We start from the raw sequence: 20,300 nt of genomic DNA, 5'->3' as shown, positions 1-20,300 counted from the left end.
GAGAGAGACAGCGTGAGCAGGGGAGGGTCAGAGAGACAGGGAGTCACAGACTCTGAAACAGGCTCCAGGATCTGAGCTGGCAGTCAGCACAGAGTCCGACACGGGGCTCGAACCCACGAACCGCGAGATCATGACCTAAGCAAAAGTCAGACGCTTAACCGACTAAGCCACCCAGGCGCCCCCAAGCATCTGACTCTTGATGTCGGCTCAGGTCATCATCCCAACATCGTGGCTTGGAGTGTTGGTCTTCACGCTGAGGCTGGAGTCTAAGATCTTCCCTGTCTCTGTCCCTTCCGCCCTCCACCCCTGTTCTCTCTCTGTCTCTGTCTCTTTAAAAAATAAATAAAAATAAAGTAAGTGAACTGCCTCATTACTGTCCAATCCTGTGCTTATAAAAATATGCTTCAAATAAGAGAAACACAAGTTTAAAAGGGGGGTAGGTTTACGTGTTTCTGTCTACAGAACTGAATTTCTTAGTCCCAGGGAGACTGCAAAATAGTTTCTTTTTTTTTTCTTTTAGTTTTTCTTTTTTACTTTAAGTCTCTAAAGTAGTGAGAGAGAAAGAGAGTAGGGAATGGCTTTGGGGAACTAGCATCCTTGCAGTCAGAGCTGGGCACAAAGCCTACGTCTGCCAATTGCTTCAAGTCTTGACCTTGGACAGGACAACAAATAGGTGAAGCAGCTGGGACGCAGCCTAATCCTTCTGGTGGTGGGCAATTGTGGCTACATCCGGTTCCCAGAGAGAGCATTTCGACCATGTGCCATGTTCAGTGTCAAAAGCTTAAGCTGTGATGTTTAGTGACACAGTGGTATTGGTGAGGGTGGCTTCACTAGCCCAGGTCTATGGCATAGATTTTAGAGTTGCTCCTGGTTGCACAAGTTCTGTGCCAAGTCCCACTGGCCTTCTGGAGGTTCTGGGGCTACTCAGTCTACTTTCCTCCTTCCTTCCTTTCTAATGTTTTATTAGAGAGAGAGAGAGGGAGGAAGGGAGAGAGAGAGCATGAACAGGGGAGGGTCAGAGAGAGAGGGAGACACAGAATCTTAAATAGGCTCTAGGCTCTGAGCTGGCTGTCAGCACAGAGCCCAACACGGGGCTCGAACTCACAAACCACGAGATCATGACCTGAGTTGAAGTCGGACGCTTAACTGACTGAGCCACCCAGGCGCCCCTACTCAATGAATTCACTTTCAATGAATTGTTTTCTGTTAAAATCAACCATATCCAGCGGCTCTTGGATGTTTCCTCCAAACATGCCATGAGCAGCTTTGCTTCCACATCTTCCTCATGTCCCGTTTCTCCTTTTGACCGACATGTTTTTTAATCTAACTTTATCAGAAATTGTATACCATTTAAAATTTTTTTCTGACAGTTCTCTCTCTTTTGTTTATTTTTTTATTTGCTTTTTGTTTATTTCATTTTCAAATGTGCACAAAAATACATGGAGTAGTATAGTAAACTTCCATAGCGTATTAGCCAATTTCAACATCTTCTTCACATTTCAGTGTTCCTTTTCCCACTTTATGAGCGATAGAAGGGGAAGAGTTGGAGTATTTTATGGCAATTCCTAGACATCATGTCATCACGCCCATAAATACTTTATATGTACGTCTGGCTATCAGATAAGAACTTCAAAAATAAGATAGGCACAATGTCACTATCACACCTAATAAAATTAAAAATAATTTTTAAAATTTTTATTTTTGAGAGAAAGAGAGAGAGAGAGAGAGAGAGAGAGAGAGATAGAGCATGAACCAGTGAGGTGCAGAGAAAGAGGGAGACAGAGAATCTGAAGCAGGCTCCAGGCTCTGAGATGTCAGCACAGAGCCCAGTGCAGGGCTGGAGCTCACGAACTGTGAGATTAGGATCTGAGCAGAAGTCGGACACCCAACTAACTGAGCCACTCAGGCACACCAACAATAATTTTTTAATATTATCCAATTCCAGTCCATGTTCCTACACTCCTAGTGTTCTCCAAAATGAATTTTGACAATTGGCTTGTTCAATCAGAATCCAGATAATATGCACACAATGTATTTGGGTGGTATGTCTCTTTTTTCAATTTGTTTTTAAAATTAAATATAATTCACATAGATCTTATGTATGTCTCCTACTTCTTTAAAAATCTATAGCAGTTCCTCCTTCCTCTTTATTTCATGCTATTTAGTTTTTGAAGAATTTCTCAATGTCTTGTAGAATTTCTCAATTTTTAGGTTTGTCTGACTGCAACCTCACATGTTCCTCTCTTTCCTTTTTTCCCCTCTGTAAATTGGTGGTTAGATCGAGGGGATGGAGTAGATTCAATTTTCATGTTTTATGTCCTAGACTTTTCCTTTATTTTTTTCACTTTTTCTTTATTTTTAAGATCTAGCTTAGTCACATCTCCTCCAAGAATTCTTCACTTTATCTCCACCTCTGCCCTTGGTGGTGGCTCCTTTCTCAGACACGTGTAGCCTTATGTATCTATTAACTTATCTATCAAATCATTTTCACTCCTATTCCTAAAAAGGCAAGGACTATATCCTGAGCGCAGGGATCATATATGGCTCAAAACTGCTGTTTTCCCCCATATCTAGCACATAGTGTGGCCGACGCAGAGTAGATTCTCCATAAATAGTTGTTGAGATAAACGGATATGAAAGTCCACATCAGACACCAGTTATCTGCTGCTTAGTACTTGCTGCCTTCTGTGTGGTTTCTCATTGAGTTATAAGCCTTGACTCAACTCCTGGACTATGAGTCTCTGGAGGGCAGAGAGGAAGTCAAATACATTCTTGTAGTCTGGTCACTTAACACAATGCTGTTTATAACTACTGCATGTCCCGTGTATTTTCAAGCGAGGACCCATGTCCATCTGTCCTTGCTGCTGGATTTTTATAAGCAAAATGAGAGGTGTGTGTGACAAGCATGTGCAAAAGAGTAAAATATTACATAAATATAGGTAAGTGTGACAATAATACTCTTTTGAACTTTTTTTTTTCTTTTGCAGTTTTAAGAATCACAATCCCTGGTTGAAATGTATGAAGATACTGACTTTCACCACTTTTTTAAAGACAGGGTATCTAGGGGCGCCTGGGTGGCTCAGTCGGTTGGGTGTCCGACCTCGGCTCAGGTCATGATCTCCCATTCCATGGGTTTGAGCCCCACATTGGGCTCTGTGCTGACAACTTAGAGCCTGGATCCTGCTTCAGATTCTGTCTCCCTCTCTCTCATCTCCTCCCCTGCTTGTGCTCTCTCTCTTCTCTCAAAAATAAATAAACGTTAAAAAATTTGAAAACAAAATGATAAAAATAAAAGAAAAGGTATCTATTCCTAGGGTTCAATTCATTAATGAAGAGGGATTACAGGGCCATCTACCAGGGGGGCAACTTTTTATCATGTGGATTAATGGTATGGTCATTCCTAGAGATGGGCCATCTATTTAAAGGAGTGAAAAGTGTTTAGGGTGATTACTCAAAGACCTTTTGGGTGCAACTGACAAAAACCTAAAGCATAATAGTTTCAGCAAAAAGAAAAGAATTTTTGGTTCATATCTCTGGAAAGTCTAAGGGTATCTACTTCTCTGATTGTTGTGTTGATCTTATCTCGTTGTCTCATTTTTGGTCAGCTTTCCTATGTGGCCATAAGTAATTAGCTTTAAGTTGTCTACCTTTGAGCACCATGCTTCCACAAATCAGACAGCTTTCCCCGTTGACCTGTAGAAAAGTTCAAAGGAGAACTTTTAGTCATGTTACTGTCCTGTGTCCATGCCTAAAGGAATCACTGTGGCTAAGGAAAAGGGGTCATTTATTGGTCAGGATTAAATCACATACCCACTCCCCCTGGGTGGCAGATGGCACTCTAAATGATAAATGTGTCACACTTGATGGAAGACAAGTTTTCCCCAACTCCGAGTAGGGTGAGACCAGAAGAAAAGGTACAGGGGAAAAAATAGCAGCTGTATGTATCTCAGGGCAACCTCAGCTCAGAGCTCTGTAGCCTACAGATACCTCTGGAAGGTACACTTGTCTGGTAGTAAGTTCAGGGATCTTAGTTTTCCTGACAGTCTTTTCCCCTTCAGGTTTGGTCCCTTTGGTCTAGCAGGTCACTATTTGATATAATGAGTGACAAAATGGACTGTTCCATTACAGTTCTAAAGAGGTTATACACTGCAGTTCCTACATGAATTTCTTTTTTTATTTTTTTTAAATGTTTTATTTATTTCTAGGAGAGAGAGAGACAGCGTGAGCAGGGGAGGGTCAGAGAGAGAGGGAGTGACAGACTCTGAAATAGGCTCCAGGCTCTGAGCTGGCTGTCAGCACAGAGCCCGAGCCCAACGCGGGGCTCGAACCCACGAACCGCGAGGTCATGACCTAAGCGAAAGTCGGACGCTCAACCGACTAAGCCACCCAGGCGCCCTCTAACATGAATTTCTTGATAGCCTTTAAGGGGTCAATGGAATCCTGGGAGATGCCCAATCATGAATCCAGTCTCCTAAGAATTTTATCCTAGGATGATCATTTAGTTTAATACTTCTGGAAGGACAAACTCACAAATGAAATGTTAGTCTGGAAGGAATATCTTCAAGATACAATAAATAAAAGAATGACCAGTGAGCATCATTTTTACAGACGACAAATCACTTTCCCTTGCATTTGGCCTTGCAACATCTTCTAAAACAGGTTTGCTAATCTCTTTTACAGATGAAGAAATTGAGGCTTCTAGGAATCAGTGACGTGCCCAAGAACACACAGTGCTTTAGACAGGATTTCAGGATTTCAGCTCTGAGTCTCCTAACTTTAAGTACCACCCTCTAACTCTCTACTGCCTCTCTGATGCCTTAAGACATTTTTGAAAGAAAGAACACATCCTATGGAAGTAATCAGAGGGAAGGCCTGGAAGTAAACATGAGCCATAACTGAGCTTTTTAATCTGTTACCTAAATGAGTGCCAGGAAGCTCAGGCGGGAGGAGGACACTTACACAGTTTATGCACCCCCAACTTCACTCCTGAATTGTTAGGACAATCTTGTTTGAACTCTCAGACAACTGAGAAATTCAAAGCAGACGGTGACGACTCTGTTTTGTAACTTGGTGCCTTTTAAATTAACCGGACCTTTCAAGGGCTGCTTTAGATTAAAAGCGGCTAATTGGATAAAGGGAAAAGAGCCACTCAGCTGGATGAATAGTATTGTAAAAGCCCAGACTGAGTTACAGAAAAGGAACGCACAAGAATAACTTTTACAATAATGTTTTAATTATAGAGTGAAGGCAAATTCCTCCACTCTATTCCAATCTGAGGACAAGTTCATATTTCGCAGCACCACGGGGAAGCATAGAGGCTGACAGTTAAGTCCTTTTATTTTAAGGCAAGCTTGAAGGCTAAAACTTTCCAGTGCCAAAACCTTTCACGATTAAAAAAAATTTTTTTTTATTAAGGATTTGGGGTGTCCTTGCAAATGTCTGAGCAGGGAGTAGGGGTGACGTCAAGAGAACAAGGCTGGGTCTATTCTTATTAATATTAAATAGCCACGTCCGTACCCTTGAAGCAAGAGAGGAGAGAGGAGGGAGAGGAGCTGCTGACATTGAGAATGAATCCAAACAGGAGTTGCAATAGCGGTGTCCACCACGTTGCCTCTGCCCCCGCCTGGCCTTCTGGGAGTTGTAGTTTTCGCGGGAGCGACTCCCCTGGCGAGCCAGGAACGCCCCGTCCGGACCGAACTACAGATCCCAGGCTGCGCGCGGCCGCCCGCCCCTCCCGCGCGGGTGCGAGTGTAAACTCGCCTCGCCGGGGCGGGTGGCCGCGCGCCGGCGAGCGGGCTGAGCTGGGCACTGTGCGGGGGCGCACCACTCGGGGGACCCGGGCCCCGCCACCCTCTCTCGGCCCCCAGGCTCTGTTCTCACTTGCGAGCAGTGAAAGAACGGGCAGCGGGAGCCATGCAGTCGGAATCGGGGATCGTGCCGGATTTCGAAGTCGGGGAGGAGTTTCACGAAGAGCCCAAAACCTATTACGAACTCAAAAGTCAACCTCTGAAGAGCAGGTGAGTGGTGACAGCTGGAGAGGGAGGCGCGGAGGGCGGCTGGGGGCCCCCGCGCTCCACACCCTGGGGCGAGGAAAGCCGGTCGTCCGGGCTCTGGGACAAGGACCCCGTGTCCTTGCCCGGGGGCAGAGGGCGAATTGCCCCCCGCAGTTGGGGGCCGCGCCCGCCCGGCGGGTGCGCCTCCGGGGGAGGGGGCCTCAGTTCAAGTGCGCAGCCGGGGAGCTGCGAAGCAGCCTAGGACCGCCGGCCTAGGTGAGGGGTCCCTGGGCTCGACATGCTGGCCGCTGAGACTGGGTGGGGGCTGGGGAGCTCCCGGCGCGCAGGTCGCGGAGGAGGAGCGCGGGACCCGGACGCTATCGCAGTGGGAAGCAGGAAAAAAGAGTTTCTAGTGAACCTCTTTTCTAAAGATCCCGGCGGGCTGAGGACTCGGAGAGGGAGTGCTTGGGGTGGATTGAAGCGCGACGGTGAAGGAAGCAATTAGTCTGTGTCGCCTCCTCGGAGTCGGGCTCCTCTGGGAAAGCCCGCCCCTGGCCGCCTCCAGGTGCAGTTTCCCGGAGTCCCGCCTCTCACCTTGCCCACCCGGGCACGGCGGCGCGGGCGGCGTCCGGGGTAGCGGTGGGCGTGTCACCTGTCCAGGTTAAACTCCCCGGGCAATAGAGTCCCATTCAAATCCAGGCCTTCCCTGGAGGGGGAAAAAAGCTTCGGAACTGGAGTGTTACCGGGACAGATCTGCTTGGCAGATCCCCGGCTTGGCAGCGACACGCGTTTAATTTGCAGGGGAGTTCAAAAACTTTTTTGGAGAGAAGTGAAAACACCCGCTGGTCTGGCTTCCCACCACCTCTAGTGCCCACTTCCTGTGCTGCCTCCATTCCCACTCGTCTGTCGGAATGGGTTGAGTATCTTTCTTCCTCTGTCCTGTGGCCACTCCGGACATTTCCCGTGTTTACTAAGAGGGACAACATGGTCATTGGAGTTTGTGATAGTAGAGAAGGATTTATGTCCACTCCTCTCAGTTGTGAAATAAGGTAAAGCTGTAACGGGAAGGCTCAAGGCAGTGCTTCTGCACACCCATCTCAAACCTCTCTGCCTGCCCCCCACACTGGGTAGAATCTGGGTGAATGGGCCTGGCTGGCAGAGGGGAGGAGGGTTCGGAAATCAGGGTGAATGAAGAGAAGGGCAAATAGATGGGGAGTGAAGTAGTACATAGTACAGTCTTTGCTTCTGGGCTGCACGGGGGTGCTGTTTGCTCTGGTGGCCGGCAGAAGCCGGTTTGTTTCCTTCAGGGCTGCGTCAGGACTCTGAATCCAACCAAGTTGGGGAAGAGAATCTGGGAAAGGCATACCCACCGACGGGGTTGCTGAAGCAGCCTCCTTGCAGAAGCTTAGCAGTGATTGGAAGGAAATGCAGTTAGATGCCTAAAAGCAGCCTTTAGTTGATGGTTTCTCTTCATAATGGCTGTTTTGTGTGTGAGCATAGATTGTGTGTGTTGGGGGTTGGGGGTTTTGAGTAATATTGTGTAAAGGGTATTGTTGCTTATGCTCATTGGGGCTTTATTGTGTATTCGGCTGAAGGGACCAGTGTTTTACTGAGCAGTCTCTGCTTTTGCTTCTATAAGCAAATGCTTACATGGCCAGAATGAGGGAGTGAGTGTTTGAGTGTGCGTCTGTAGTCCTGAAAGAAATGAATTAACCGGACTGTTTGGAACATTTTTGATGGGAGCTGATACATAACATTAAATGAGTTTGAGAGAGTGAGGAAAATACCATCTGGAAAAACCCAAATGAGTGCCATGAAACTCATGTTGAAGGATTTGGGCCTGTTCTTTTTCAGAGTCGGCAAAAAATTACTTGCAAGGGTGAACGTCCTCGGTAGCTAGCTAGCATGTGTAAGGAAAAATGTGGCTACGTGGGAAGCGATGGCTTCACACGTTGAAGCTAGAAACAGGTGCGGGACAGAACCGGTATGGAGAGGAATGCTAAATTAAAAAAGTTGTTGTAAAACTTGTCTGTGGAGCAGACACATGCTCTTTGAAATAAACCAGTTAAATAAAATCTGTGAATAAATATATGGGGTTGGCAAAATTTCCCCTTACTGTTTTCCACAGTTGTCTAACTTATTGTCATCGGCATCTGTTGTGTGACTTTAAAAGGGCTCCATGTTGTTGGGGGCCTCCTCATGGCCTTTTGTCTGAAGTCTTTGCCAGGGCACCTCCCTTCTTGTAAGTCTTGGTTGGAAAAAGTAGAATTTGAAAGGTCAAGACTGCTGTAGCCATTTCGTCTATCAGTTGTATTCTCTGGATTGCCTCTTGGAGTTGAAAATATGTTCCGGATCTGCCCACCTCTCGGCAAATCCACTGCCACCACTTGGGTCCAAGTCCTCACCAGCTCGTGCCAGGGCTATTGCAGTAGTCTCTTGCCTTGCCTTCTACTGTTACCCCTTCTGGTGCATTTTCTACGTGACAGCCACAATGTTCCTGTTAAAACTGGTTCTCAGGCAGGGTAGGTATTCCCCTCCCTCCCCCCCGACCCCGGGGTCATTTGACAATGTCCAGAGAGATTTTTGGTTGTCAGAATGGAAGGGTGTTGGTATTGGTCTTAAGTACATAGAAGCCGGAGATGCTGGTAAACTTTCTGTAATGCACGAGATAGCAGCAGAGAATTATCTGGCCCTAAACTGTCACTGCCGAGGCTGAGAAACTGTGACTTAAAACGTGCCACATCGTGTCCTTTTCTGCTTACAACTCTCCAGGGGCTCCTAGTTTCAGGAACACTCGAGATCCTTTAAATGGCAAAAGGCAGCCTGTATGGTCAGGCTCGCTGTCAGCTCCGTTGCTGCCCCGGAACACTCCAGACTCCTTCACCATAGGCCTTTGTACGCTGTACTTGCTGGTGCCTCTGCCTGGACCATCTTTTGCCTGGAGAGCCACAGTGGTCAGTACCTCACCAGCTCCAGGTCTTGTAATATTCCTACGGGGCCTACCTTGACCTCACTACGTACAATTGCTGTCCTTCCAACAAACTCTCATCTTCCTTGCCTGGCACTATTTTTTCCATTGTACTTCCGTTATAACTGACTCATTTCTAATAGGTTTATTATATGTTGCTCCACACTAGACTGGCAGCGTCAAGGAGCAGGGATTTCTGTCTGTTCCTTGTTTACTGTTATGTCCCTAGAGTCCGGAGCAGAGTTTCTCAGCCTCAGTGCTGTTGACATTTCATGCTGGATTACTCTTTGTTGTGGGGACTGTCCTGGGCACTGCAGGATGTTGACCAGCACCCCTGGCATCCACCTGCTGGAGGCAAGTAGCACCCTTGCCTTGGCAAGATAGCCAGAAATGTCTCCAGACGCTGCCAAATGTCCAGGACGGGTACAGTCACCCCTGTTTTGATCAGTTAGCCTAGAACATTGCCAGGCACACTAATAATTTGTTCTGTGAACAGGTGTTGCTTTCTCCTTTAAGAGTCCACCTAGGACGGGGTGCTTGGTGCTGATTTTGCATTCAGCCTGGCAGCCTTTTAAAATAGGATCCATCAGTGGAGTGGATCTCTCCAGAGTGGAGGTTATATATTCTTCATTTGGGCCGAGCTCTGATGTGCAAGTGTTTCATGAGGAGAGACACGTTTTCCTTCCTAACCTTTAGGAGTTAGTTCCTCCTGGCCTTTAGGAGTGTGAAGTTCCTGGGTTTAGATCAGTGAACCCCCTTTCGGTCAGGGTCACTAGCAAATCTGCAGTGGAGGAAGACACACTATGAGGAAAGGTTCTAATGAAGAATTGTTTGCAGTGTGCTTCCCCCAACAAGATTTTTGAAGCCTCTGTGCGTTCTCCTAGGAATGAGCTCTGAATGGTGGGTGGCGGGGGACAAGTGCCGAATTTCAAGGGTGAACCCTTGAATTCACACGCTGGCACGGTTGCTTCAGGGAAACAAATGTGGAGGCGTTGAATGAACTCCTAGCAGTAGAGGCCCTCTCTCTAGGTCTTTGGGACCTGAAACAGCATTGTAAAACATGGTAGCACCTTTCAGGTTCATGATCCTCTTGTTCAGTTGACTGGGTGTACAATTCTGTGGCTAATGCCCTTTTCTTGGACAGACTAATCTAGTTCCTGTTTCTTCTTGTCACATTTTTAGTTATGTTTCAGGTAACTGCAAATTGCAAACTTCCTGCAAATTAGAAATGGGAATGAGGGAAGTCTTGGCTTTATTATGGCAGGACAGGATACGGCGGTGGTTTCCGAATGCTGATCCCTGGAGAGATGTGTGAAGTTTTCACAGGTTTGTGGTGAAATGAGAAAGACAAGGACTGTTGTGTCACACGCACCCTTACATGCACGTGTTTTGGTTTAAGGCTACTGCCATTTCTTGGATTTATTCTGAGATTTTTTTCTCCTGTTTTCATAGTAAAAAAATACCCTTTCTTTTATGAAATGATAATCCATTCTTGGCAAAACACAACTGTCAATCTTTTACTGAATTCTGAGAGTTTTCTGGATTTTTCTGTCAGTCCAGTCTGCAGGGAATTGCCAGCATTATTCTGGCCTCACTGTCCCCAACTAGCTGAGAACTTGGGCAGGCTGGGTGACCTCTGAGTTTAGTTTCTTCATCTGACAAATGTCAGCCTGCATCCTAAGGGTCTTCAGAACATTCCCTGTCGCATTGACCGTGGAAGAGTATTAGCATGGTGCCAAGCCCATAATAAAGGTTCAGTGAAATGTTAGCAAATGGTGTTCTTGTTATTACTTCTTTATTACTTAACGGTGAGTCCTGACATTCCAGAAAGCATTTGCATTTGGTTGTCTTTGGCTTTCTACCTTAAGGCCAGAGTTGTTTGTGAACAGCAACGAATCTCCTAATGAATACTACTGCCCCCAAATGAGGTGTTTAGATGATTTTTTAAAACATTTTATATTTTTGATCCAACCCATAAAAATTTGTGTTGGTTAAAATAAAGCAATTGTGGCTTTCAGTACATACGGAAAACTTCATATTCAGCATGTGTCTGTTGTGACCTGGTATGTGCAAATTAATACCTGTAAATGTAGCTAACATCTATTGAGCATGCACCACGTGTCAGTCTCTATTGTAAGTGTTTTTTTGCATGTGGACTTAAAATTTGCACACCTGGAGAGAGATGATAATGATAAATGAAAACAATAATAGTCTTAATTATGATTTTTAAAACCGATAATTCTTACACAGTACTTACTACCTGCCAGGACAGAGTCTGAATATTTTACTTGTTTGAATTCGGTTAATCTCTTCAATCCTGGATATCTGTGTTTTTATTATTCTTATTTTACAGAGGAAGAAACCGAGGCCTAACAAGTAGATGGGCCCAGGTTTAACCCGAGGAGGGGATGCTGGGGGTTCTTTCAGTTAAGTGTCTGACTTCGGCCCAGGCGATGATCTCACGGTTCACGAGTTGAGCCCCACATCGGGCTCACTGCTGTCAGCACTGAGGCTGCTTTGGATCCCTGTCCCCCCCTTCCCCCGCCGCTCCCTGGCTTGTTGTCTCTCTCAAAATAAATAAACTTAAAAAAGGGTCTCAGTAGGTGAAGGAAAGAACATATGGATCCAGCTAAACATGCAAGACAGAGTGTGATCTCATGGGGAGCAGGCATCAGCAGTGTGCATTTTTTCATAGAGGAAGGGAAATTGGAGGTCAGTTTTGTGAACAAGTAGGGTTATTTGAGTTTGGCCTGGAAGGTCAAGCAATACTCAAGCATATTTCTCTACAACATTAAATAAGATGTTAGACACCTTGGAGGACATATTCTAAAATAGACTCCTGGGGGTTTTAGTTGCCTTTTAAAGGTTTCAGCAGACTCCCAGACCTCTCTCACGATCTCGGGGCACCTGAAAGGGGCAGAGACTGGATACATGTGGACAGGTTCAGAGGGAGCTGTGCTGAAGTGCTGTGCTCATGACTCCGTCACTGGACTGTGATGTGTGTGCTCGAGACACTCAGCTTCTGGGAGCCTCAGTTTCTTTACCTGTAAAATGGGGTCAACTTACTCTTGGTAGAAGTTTTTATTTTTTAATGTTTATTCTTGAGAGAAATAGAATGTGAGCAAGGGAGGGTCAGAGAGAGAGGGAGACGCAGAATCTGAAGCAGGCTCCGGGCTCTGAGCCATCAGCACAGAGCCCGATGTGGGGCTCCAACTCACTAACCGAAAGATCATGACCTAAGCCAAAGTCAGCTTAACCGACTGAGCCACCCAGGAGCTCCTATTGGTAGAAGTTTTAAAATGGAGATAGAATCTGTGAAAGCACTTTGCAGAGTGCCTAGCACACATCGGTAATACAATTCCTTCTTTTCTGCTTTACCACGGTAATTTTTTTTCTTCCTCATAACAATAACTAGGAGGCAATATCCGAAGCAAAAGAGGCAAGATCGAGGTGCCTCACGCTGGCAGATGTTCAACTCTTATTATGCAAATTAGTTTTGTGGTATGATTAGATGGAAAATTTGATTAAAGTGGATTCTAAGTGTTGGTTCTGTGTGTTATTGGAGAGTTCCTTTTCCTGAGTTCTGCTATTTATAGAATTTATTTAAGTGTGTGTATGTGTGTGTGTGTTTTTAATCCCCTTTGAGTTCTGCGGTGCAGTTTGCACAGGCTGATGTTTATATCTGCTCCAGTTGTGCAAGAAGTGGAAAATATCCTTTTTTTAGAACAGGTCACATGTGCTTACTGTCAGGAATAGGACCTCAGTGTAAAAAAATGTATCTTGGGACAAATCAAAGTTACTAAATTCCTCCCTCCAACTGCTTTGTTTCAGAACTGGCAGTATTAGGATAAATAATAGGGAAAAAAAACCCACTTGGCTTTTTTTTTATTATTATTTTTCAAGGACAGTAAGCAAGAATTGCACTTGTTTTGTGTGTGTGTGTGCGCGTGTGTGTGTGTACGTGTGTGTGTGTGTGTTGTAAGTATAAAATGTACTTTGCTGTTAGGTCCCTCTCATCAACGTAAATTGTAAAAATATGTTTGATTGTACTCCCAATACACATAATTTGGAGAAAATAATCAAGATGGGTCAAAGATATTAAATGCAATTACTACAGGATTTTAATATTGTAAAGTCAAGTTTGCAGTTTATAAGGAGGGTTTTGGGAGGCTAGTGAACCTTGTGCACTCTCAGGCAAGCCTGAGTCTTTATGGAGGCAGATGGGGGCCGAGGGCAAGGAGCCGTGTAAGCAGGTCTGGGTCTCTCTTCCAGTTCCTTCCCTCCGTTCCTCCGCTCTCTTGTTCCTGAGGATTTGGGGAGAGGGCCAGACTCCGCATTTTTCTCGATTGATTCTTTTTTTTTTTTTTTAATATTTTTATTTATTTCTAGGAGAGAGAGAGAGAGAGACAGCGTGAGCAGGGGAGGGTCAGAGAGAGAGGGAGATACAGACTCTGAAGCAGGCTCCAGGCTCTGAGCTGGCAGTCAGCACAGAGCCCGACGCGGGGCTCGAACCCACGAACCGCGAGATCATGACCTAAGCGAAAGTCGGACGCTTAACCGACTAAGCCACCCAGGCGCCCCTCAATTGATTCTTAAACCTGGCTCCCTTACGTCTTCGCTATCGTTCCCTCCTGTGGCCTTCTGTGCATGCCCCAGAGACAGAGTACACCTTTGTGGTATCCACATGAGGCATCTGTCTTGAGATTTGGAACCATGGGGTTTTTGTACTCAAGCGCCCAAATTCCCAGGGTTCTCAAGCCATGGACCCCTCCAGGAATGTGTTGCCGATGGTAACCCATTGGCTCTTTTCCACCAGCGTCGAAAATTGAGCCAGGGGGAGGGGTGGAGTAAAGCTGAGAGAAAAACCTATAGGGAAGTAGATGGTACCTCAGAATCATGAGGGAAGGTGCATCTAAAACATCCCTCGGTCTGGGGCGCCTGGGTGGCTTAGTCAGTTAAGCGTCCGACTTTCGCTTAGGTCATGATCTCGCGGTTCGTGGGTTCGGGCCCGCGTCGGGCTCTGTGCTGACTGCCAGCTCAGAGCCTGGAGCCTATTTCGGAGTCTGTGTCTCCCTCTCTCTCTGACCCTCCCCTGCTCACGCTGTCTCTCTCTCTCCTAGAAATAAAAACAAAAACAAACAAACAAAAAACATCCCTCGGCCCCTTGTAGCAGGGGCAGTAGAACTTTGGGTCAGAAGGCCCTGGATTTATTTGTTTTTTCTTTTTCCCTTCCCTCCCCACTTTTGCTCCTTTCTCACAGCAGTTATTTATTAAGCACCTCTGGTATGTCAGGCTCTGTGCTGTCCAGAGGGAATCAAAGGTAGAACCAGGCAGGCAAGGGTCCTGCTACCGTGGGGCACCCATGTTGGAGATGGGAACGCAATTAATAACGTACCAGATAAATGCGCAATATAATTTTTGTTGCTAAATAGGGTGCAATTGATATAGTGTGATTGGGAAACACAGGGGCTTTTTCAGATTGGGTCTGATATCAGGAATGACCTCATGGAGGAGGTGATTTTGAGGCAAGGCCCGAATGTCTGAAATGAGCGTGCAAATCTTGGTGCTTCCACTCTTTAGCTGTATGACTTTGGACAAATTGCCCAACTTCTTTGAATCTCAGTTCCTTCTTTTGTGAAATGGGGCAATAGCTACCTCATAAGGCTGCTGTGAAGATAGTAAGTATTGCCTATAAAGCAGCTAACATTAGGCTTTACCTTATTGGTGCTCAGGGAGATGCATAGGACGAGTTTAAGGTCATAAATTGGATCCTGGAGAAAAATACAGACATTAATCTTCCCTGTAACTGTTTATAACTTGGCTTTAAGTGTTTTCCTAATGTTGAGTGAGTCAGAGATTTATGCTTGTCTTTATAAACCTACCCTTGGACTGAAAGTGGAGATGGGTCTTGTTATTTTTATTATCCTTTTTTTCCCTCCAGGATCATCTACTTGAGCTGCCCCCCTTGCTCTTCTCGCTGTTGTTGCATTGGGATTATTCATGTTTGACCATGCCTTCTGTATGCCTCACCTAGGAATAGTTTCTGGCTGGGTTTTGAATTAATTTTTGTCATGAAGGAGAAGTCCAAGGGCCCTCGGATTAAAATGTAGAGCTTAAGATACAGTGAAGAAAATACACACGCACACCACAAACACACACCACACGCACACCACGCACACCACAAAGTCTGGAAATCCTGACTCGCAGTCCCGTGTTTCGACCCCCCAGATCACACTTCCTGTCCACACTGATGTGAAAATATCAGCAGTGGTGCAGAAATGGAAACCCAGGAAGAAGCCTCTCCTCCCACACAGCACCTCAAGCTTTTGTGAATGTTGACATCTACAGGCAATAGCGTGTTTTTAATTCAACAACCTAAAACAAAAATCTTCAAAGCTTTCGAATTCCAGTAGCTGTGTTCTTTGATTCAAGTACCCATGGAGTGGTGACTCTTAAAAGGGAAAATCCTGGGTCATGTGAGAACACAGATTTTAAATCCAGATGCAACGACTTACAGGTTTGTGGAGTACACTGCTAGAGTCCTGTTCTTCTCCAAGAAAATTGTGGGTTGTTGAGCAACTTCAAGCAGGCATGTGTGGCCTTCACTCTCTTCACCCCCACGCCTTCCTCAAAGTGGGATAACTTGCTGAATCATTCACATGCATTTGTCTGTTTTCCTGTGTGATCAAGGGCAGAACGGGAAAAGTGGTCGTTGCCACTGTTGGGAGTACATAACTTATTTTTGTAGAACGTGTTTTCCTTCTAGGAAGCTTAACTTACTTTAGTGAGAAGAAGATTCGAAGCAGGGAGGATTCATTTATCCTGTGGGCTGATATTACATATGAACTCATGGACTGACAGATAGGACTGCTATGTTGACTTTGGTACTTTATTGTAACACGTTCCTAGATACTAACTGGTTTCAAGAAGTATGTTTTTCAGAACATGCCTTTTATTTTTATAACTGGAGATTTGAAACTTGGTGGAAGGAAAAGTAAAGACGATCTTCCCGATTAACTTGGAACCTAGCCCAGCCCTGCTACAGTCTACCAGAGGACCTCAATGAGATACGGCCGCGCCGATCATCTTGCACGCATCTGTCCCAAGCAGCCGGACATAGCACTCTAAAATTGAGTCTGTGAACAGACCCACAGATATTGTAACAATCCCTCCCCCCTCAAAAGAACTGGGTACAGCTTTACTTTATTTTTCAGCACTTGAAGTTTTTCAATAAAAAATGGAAAGGTACTATTTCAGGGTTAGCTTTGCTTTATTGTATTACTGAGCCCGCATAACAACGCCACCGAATTTTAGAATATTGGCACCTTCGCCAGCAGAAGCCTTTGCAAACTAATGTATGTTTTTGGCGCAGAATAGCTATGAATAAACATTAAAATAGTATTGGCCAGGTGGGGTCATTTTCTCTCAAGAGAAGAGGATGACACCACCAGCCAGGCCTTCTTGAAAATTCCATTTATTTATTTCTAAAGGAAGAGCTTGCGGTAGCTTTGTAAAACCGTCCCTAAAAATATAAGCAACTTGCGTGATTCCTGGTGCCTTTCCAAATAAAAGCTTGTCCATTTGCTTCAAGGAAGCATGCCCAGAAAGTCACTTGAGAGATTGGCACTGGCTCATGTATTGGACAATTGGTGTGCAGACTTCATGGAACCATACCTTGCATCACTTACAAGGTCATTTGTCCACTCATCTTTAGGTAGGTAAACACTAATGATGTTTTATCTAAGTAAATGCCGTGTGTGCATGTGCTGAATGGTGGGATCATGGAATGCAGCTTTCATGATACTGATGAGGTATGGTAGCTTTAAATCTTTGTTCATTCAGAAACGAACAAGAAGGTTTGATGGCACTTGCTTGGTCAAGGCATCATAATCCCTGACAGCCGTGGTTTAACGACAGGAGGCTGAATGGCAAGGACAATTAATTGGGGTTTGTTATTGGAGTCATTGGTACTGACTGGCGTCAGTCGTATCTGCTGGTCTAGTGGACACCTCCTTCTCACGATGGGGTTGATATACATGACATTTTTCTAATCACTTCTCACTGACAGCCAACTTCCTTTTCTTTATGTGTTGCTCCTAGGGGACATTTACTCTGCCTACCCATAATCTCCTTTCCAAATTCTTGCAACAACCCCTTCCCACATGCTCAGCCCATACTTCAGTTTCGTGGCTCCGGGAGTGGAGAATTTGCCACGGGCCCGGCCACATTTCTTTATCTAGGAAACCGGTTTTGGGGAGGTGCATGTGAAATGAATCCCAGGATTTTGCTAGGGTGCTAACAAAAAGAGACTCTCCCTTTATTTTCATTGATCTTGAATTTGGGAGGATGTCGAGGTTTAGAATGAAGCCATACCTTGTACACAGAGAAAAAACAAGTTTTTAAATTAGGTTAGCTTTGAGATACCTGGGTGGATCAGTTGGTTGAGCATCTGGCTCTTGATTTGAGCTCAGGTCATGATCCCAGAGTCATGGGATCAAGCCCCAAGTTGGGCTCTGCACTGAATGTAGAGCTTGCTTAAGAGTCTCTCTCTCTTGGGGCACCTGGGTGGCTCAGTCCGTTAAATGTCAGACTTCAGCTCTGGTCGTGATCTCATAGTTCATGGGTTCAGGCCTCGCGTTGGGCTCTGTGCTGATGTTGGAGCCTGGAGCCTGCTTCGGATTCTGTGTGTGTGTCTCTCTCTCTGCCCTTCCCCTGATGATGTGCATTCTCTCTCTCTCAAAAATAAATAAAACATTAAAAAAAAAAGATTCCTTCCTTCTGCCTCCTCCCCCACTCATGTGCGCGTATGCGCTCTCTCTCTCTGTATGTCTATGTGAAAAAAATAAAAAAATAAATTAGGTTAATGTTAGATGCTGTGGTAAAGTGGTGGGCAGTAGTTGTATGTGTAATAGTTCCTATTTGGCGGGCGGCTTTCTTCCACATGGCAAACCAGGTATTTAGTCTCCTTCCATCTTCTGGTTCTCCCACTGCCTGGGACCCTGGAGTCTTTTATGTCTCGTGGTAGAAAGGAAAAGAAGGCATAACTAAGGTCCGCAAATGACAGGTATCACTTTTGCTCAAATTCTGTTGGCGAGGACCAGACTCCTGTCTTTTTCTGCTTGCAGGGGTGGGATCTGGGAAATACAGACCCCAGCTGGACAGCAACACCTCTGTGCTAGAAAGGAGCATACACTTTTGGTGGATGGCCAGCCATCATTGCCATATCCCTGGTAGGCGTGTTGTCACCTCAGGATCAAGTTGGGCCTATCTTTGGTAGGCCTAGTTAAGCCCATCCTTGGAGTCTTCTGTTACTTAATCAATAAATTCCTTTTCAAAGTAAATATAGTTAGTTTGGGTTTCTCCACCTGCATGGAGACTGTCCCAGCTTGTGCATTATCTGAACTCCACCTTTATGCATGGCTTCCTGTTCCACATTCATTGAGCCAAATCACCACCCCACCTCCCTACAAGGCACCACGTCCACCACCACTACCACCTCAGTGCAGTGGTTTTCAAAACATGACCCTCGGGCTTGTTAGAGATGCGGATTCTTAGATTCTACCGCAGACCTACTGAATCAGAAATTGGTGGTTGGTCCCAGGAATCTGTGTCTTAACCACCGCCCCCCGCCCCCCCCCCCACAGTTGGTGATACTCATTCATATTTGAGAAACACTACCCCAGTGCTTTCACCATATATCCTTTGTCTCCATATTGAGTTATTCCCATATTTCTGTTTTGGAATGAAATATTTCCTGGGTTAGAATACACTTAGTAAAAAATGGGGTGCTGCTTGCTATGGTCAGGCTAGAGGTGATCCCTGACAGTAATTCCTCACTGATCAAAAACCAAAAACTTTGCCTTCTAGGAAGTTAGCTTTCAGATCTACATTAGTGAAAACAGGTAGGATTCTTGGTTCTCTAAATGTGATCTCCCGGTGACTTGGAGTTAACCTAGCTTTATTGCCATCAGGAGCCCTGGCCCACATCTCAAAAGAGCGTTGCAGTCTAGACTCAAGAGTGTGAAGCTTGAATCCTGCTGCAGTCACTTGACTGAAAGTTTTGGTTGAGAAACAGGGGTGTTGATGATTTTGAGTATGCTCACATGACCAAAATGTTTTTCACAAAACTTCTGCTGAATAAAATTTGAAATACGGCCTTCAGCCTGTTTTCCCATCTTAATGAATTCCAGACAGTTTGCAGAGTGTAGGAGCTTCCAAAACAGAGGGACGGAATGGCTGGGACCCGCCAGCCTGTGTCTTGTCACAGTAGGGGTGTTCTGACTTCACAGAGTTGTTCCCCTTGTTCTGAATTTCACCTGGCCATTCACTTCTCTGATGGAGAGGTATCGACTGTAACAGGGAAAGGCAAGGCCAAGGTTGTGTCAGACAAATAGAGCCTATAGAACATTTCCAGACTCCTTACCTTAGCAGGAAACTCAACCTACCCCTATCCACTTAGACCCTAGCATTTTCTCCCTCCCTCCCTTCCTTTGTTCTTTCTTTTTCTTTCTTTCTTCTTTCCTTCCTCTCCTCCCCTTTTTTTCCCCTGCATGCTGACCTTTACCAGAGAAAAGACCCTCATCTCTTTTTGTAAACTGGTTAAAAGCCAGAACCCGTCTAAAAAGTCTGAAGTTCTGGGTTTAACTTCCAGAATAAGACAGATTTTTAAGTTAAATTCCAATTTGACCATCTATTAGCATTTTTATTGTTGAGCAAATTTTTCTTATAGCTCTGTTTCAATAGATGGCTAAATGGGGCTCATGGATAATAATATGATCTAGGCTATAGGGTAGTTGTTTGAATTAAAAGAAATAGGTGGGTAAAGTGTTCAGCCCCAAAGCCTGGCTCTTGCTGCTTAATATCTTGTTCCCACATTTTGGTTCCCTTTGTATCTGTGCCTCAATAAAGGTTTTGACTTGAAATGCCTTTTTAGTAGGTAGGAAAAGAAGAGCGTCCAAAGAAGAGAAGGGGAGGCCTCAATGATCCCTAAACTGGAGAATCAGCATCAGGATCTTTGAGAATTGATACAGGTCAAGTAGCGGGGAACTATAGGCACCCTAGCAGAGAGGTTTTCAAAGGTGGCGCCTGCTGTTTGTAGGGAAGGTGTTCCTTTTGTTGCCAGAACAATCTTTGCCTTTATCAACATGTTTCCTTTCATCATAATTACTGACTGTAGCGAGGTGGAAGAATAAATAATAAGATGCACTAATTGAGGTGTCACAAAAACGGAACAGTATAGCAGCTGGTCTGCATCATTGCTCTTTGCACGTGGCTATCTGTCGTTCCTAACTGTCATGTTTCAACTTTGCCTCTAGTGAGTGCCTGCTTCATCTTTTCAC

General features: G+C 45.3%; 1 protein-coding gene across 6 annotated transcripts in view; it reads left to right on the top strand.

Moving 5' to 3' along the window:
- Positions 1–5,437: 5,437 nt before the first annotated feature.
- Positions 5,438–20,300, top strand: part of MITF (melanocyte inducing transcription factor) — a 224,444-nt gene continuing 209,581 nt past the window's right edge. For 4 of the 6 annotated variants that reach the window (XM_039230579.1, XM_039230572.1, XM_039230577.1 and 1 more), the window contains exon 1: positions 5,817–6,017. In XM_039230579.1, coding sequence (XP_039086510.1) covers positions 5,914–6,017 — 104 coding nt within the window. In that variant the 5' untranslated portion in view covers positions 5,817–5,913. Of the gene's footprint in view, positions 6,018–20,300 lie in introns of all 6 variants that reach the window. The other 2 variants (XM_039230570.1, XM_039230569.1) reach the window with 1 other exon arrangement.

The sequence above is a fragment of the Hyaena hyaena genome, unplaced genomic scaffold (genome assembly GCF_003009895.1).
Source record: "Hyaena hyaena isolate Hyena2069 unplaced genomic scaffold, ASM300989v1 scaffold_48, whole genome shotgun sequence".
Taxonomy (NCBI): Eukaryota; Metazoa; Chordata; class Mammalia; order Carnivora; family Hyaenidae; genus Hyaena; species Hyaena hyaena.
Note: the sequence above shows the minus strand (reverse complement) of the source record. Positions and strands in the feature narration are given on the sequence as shown.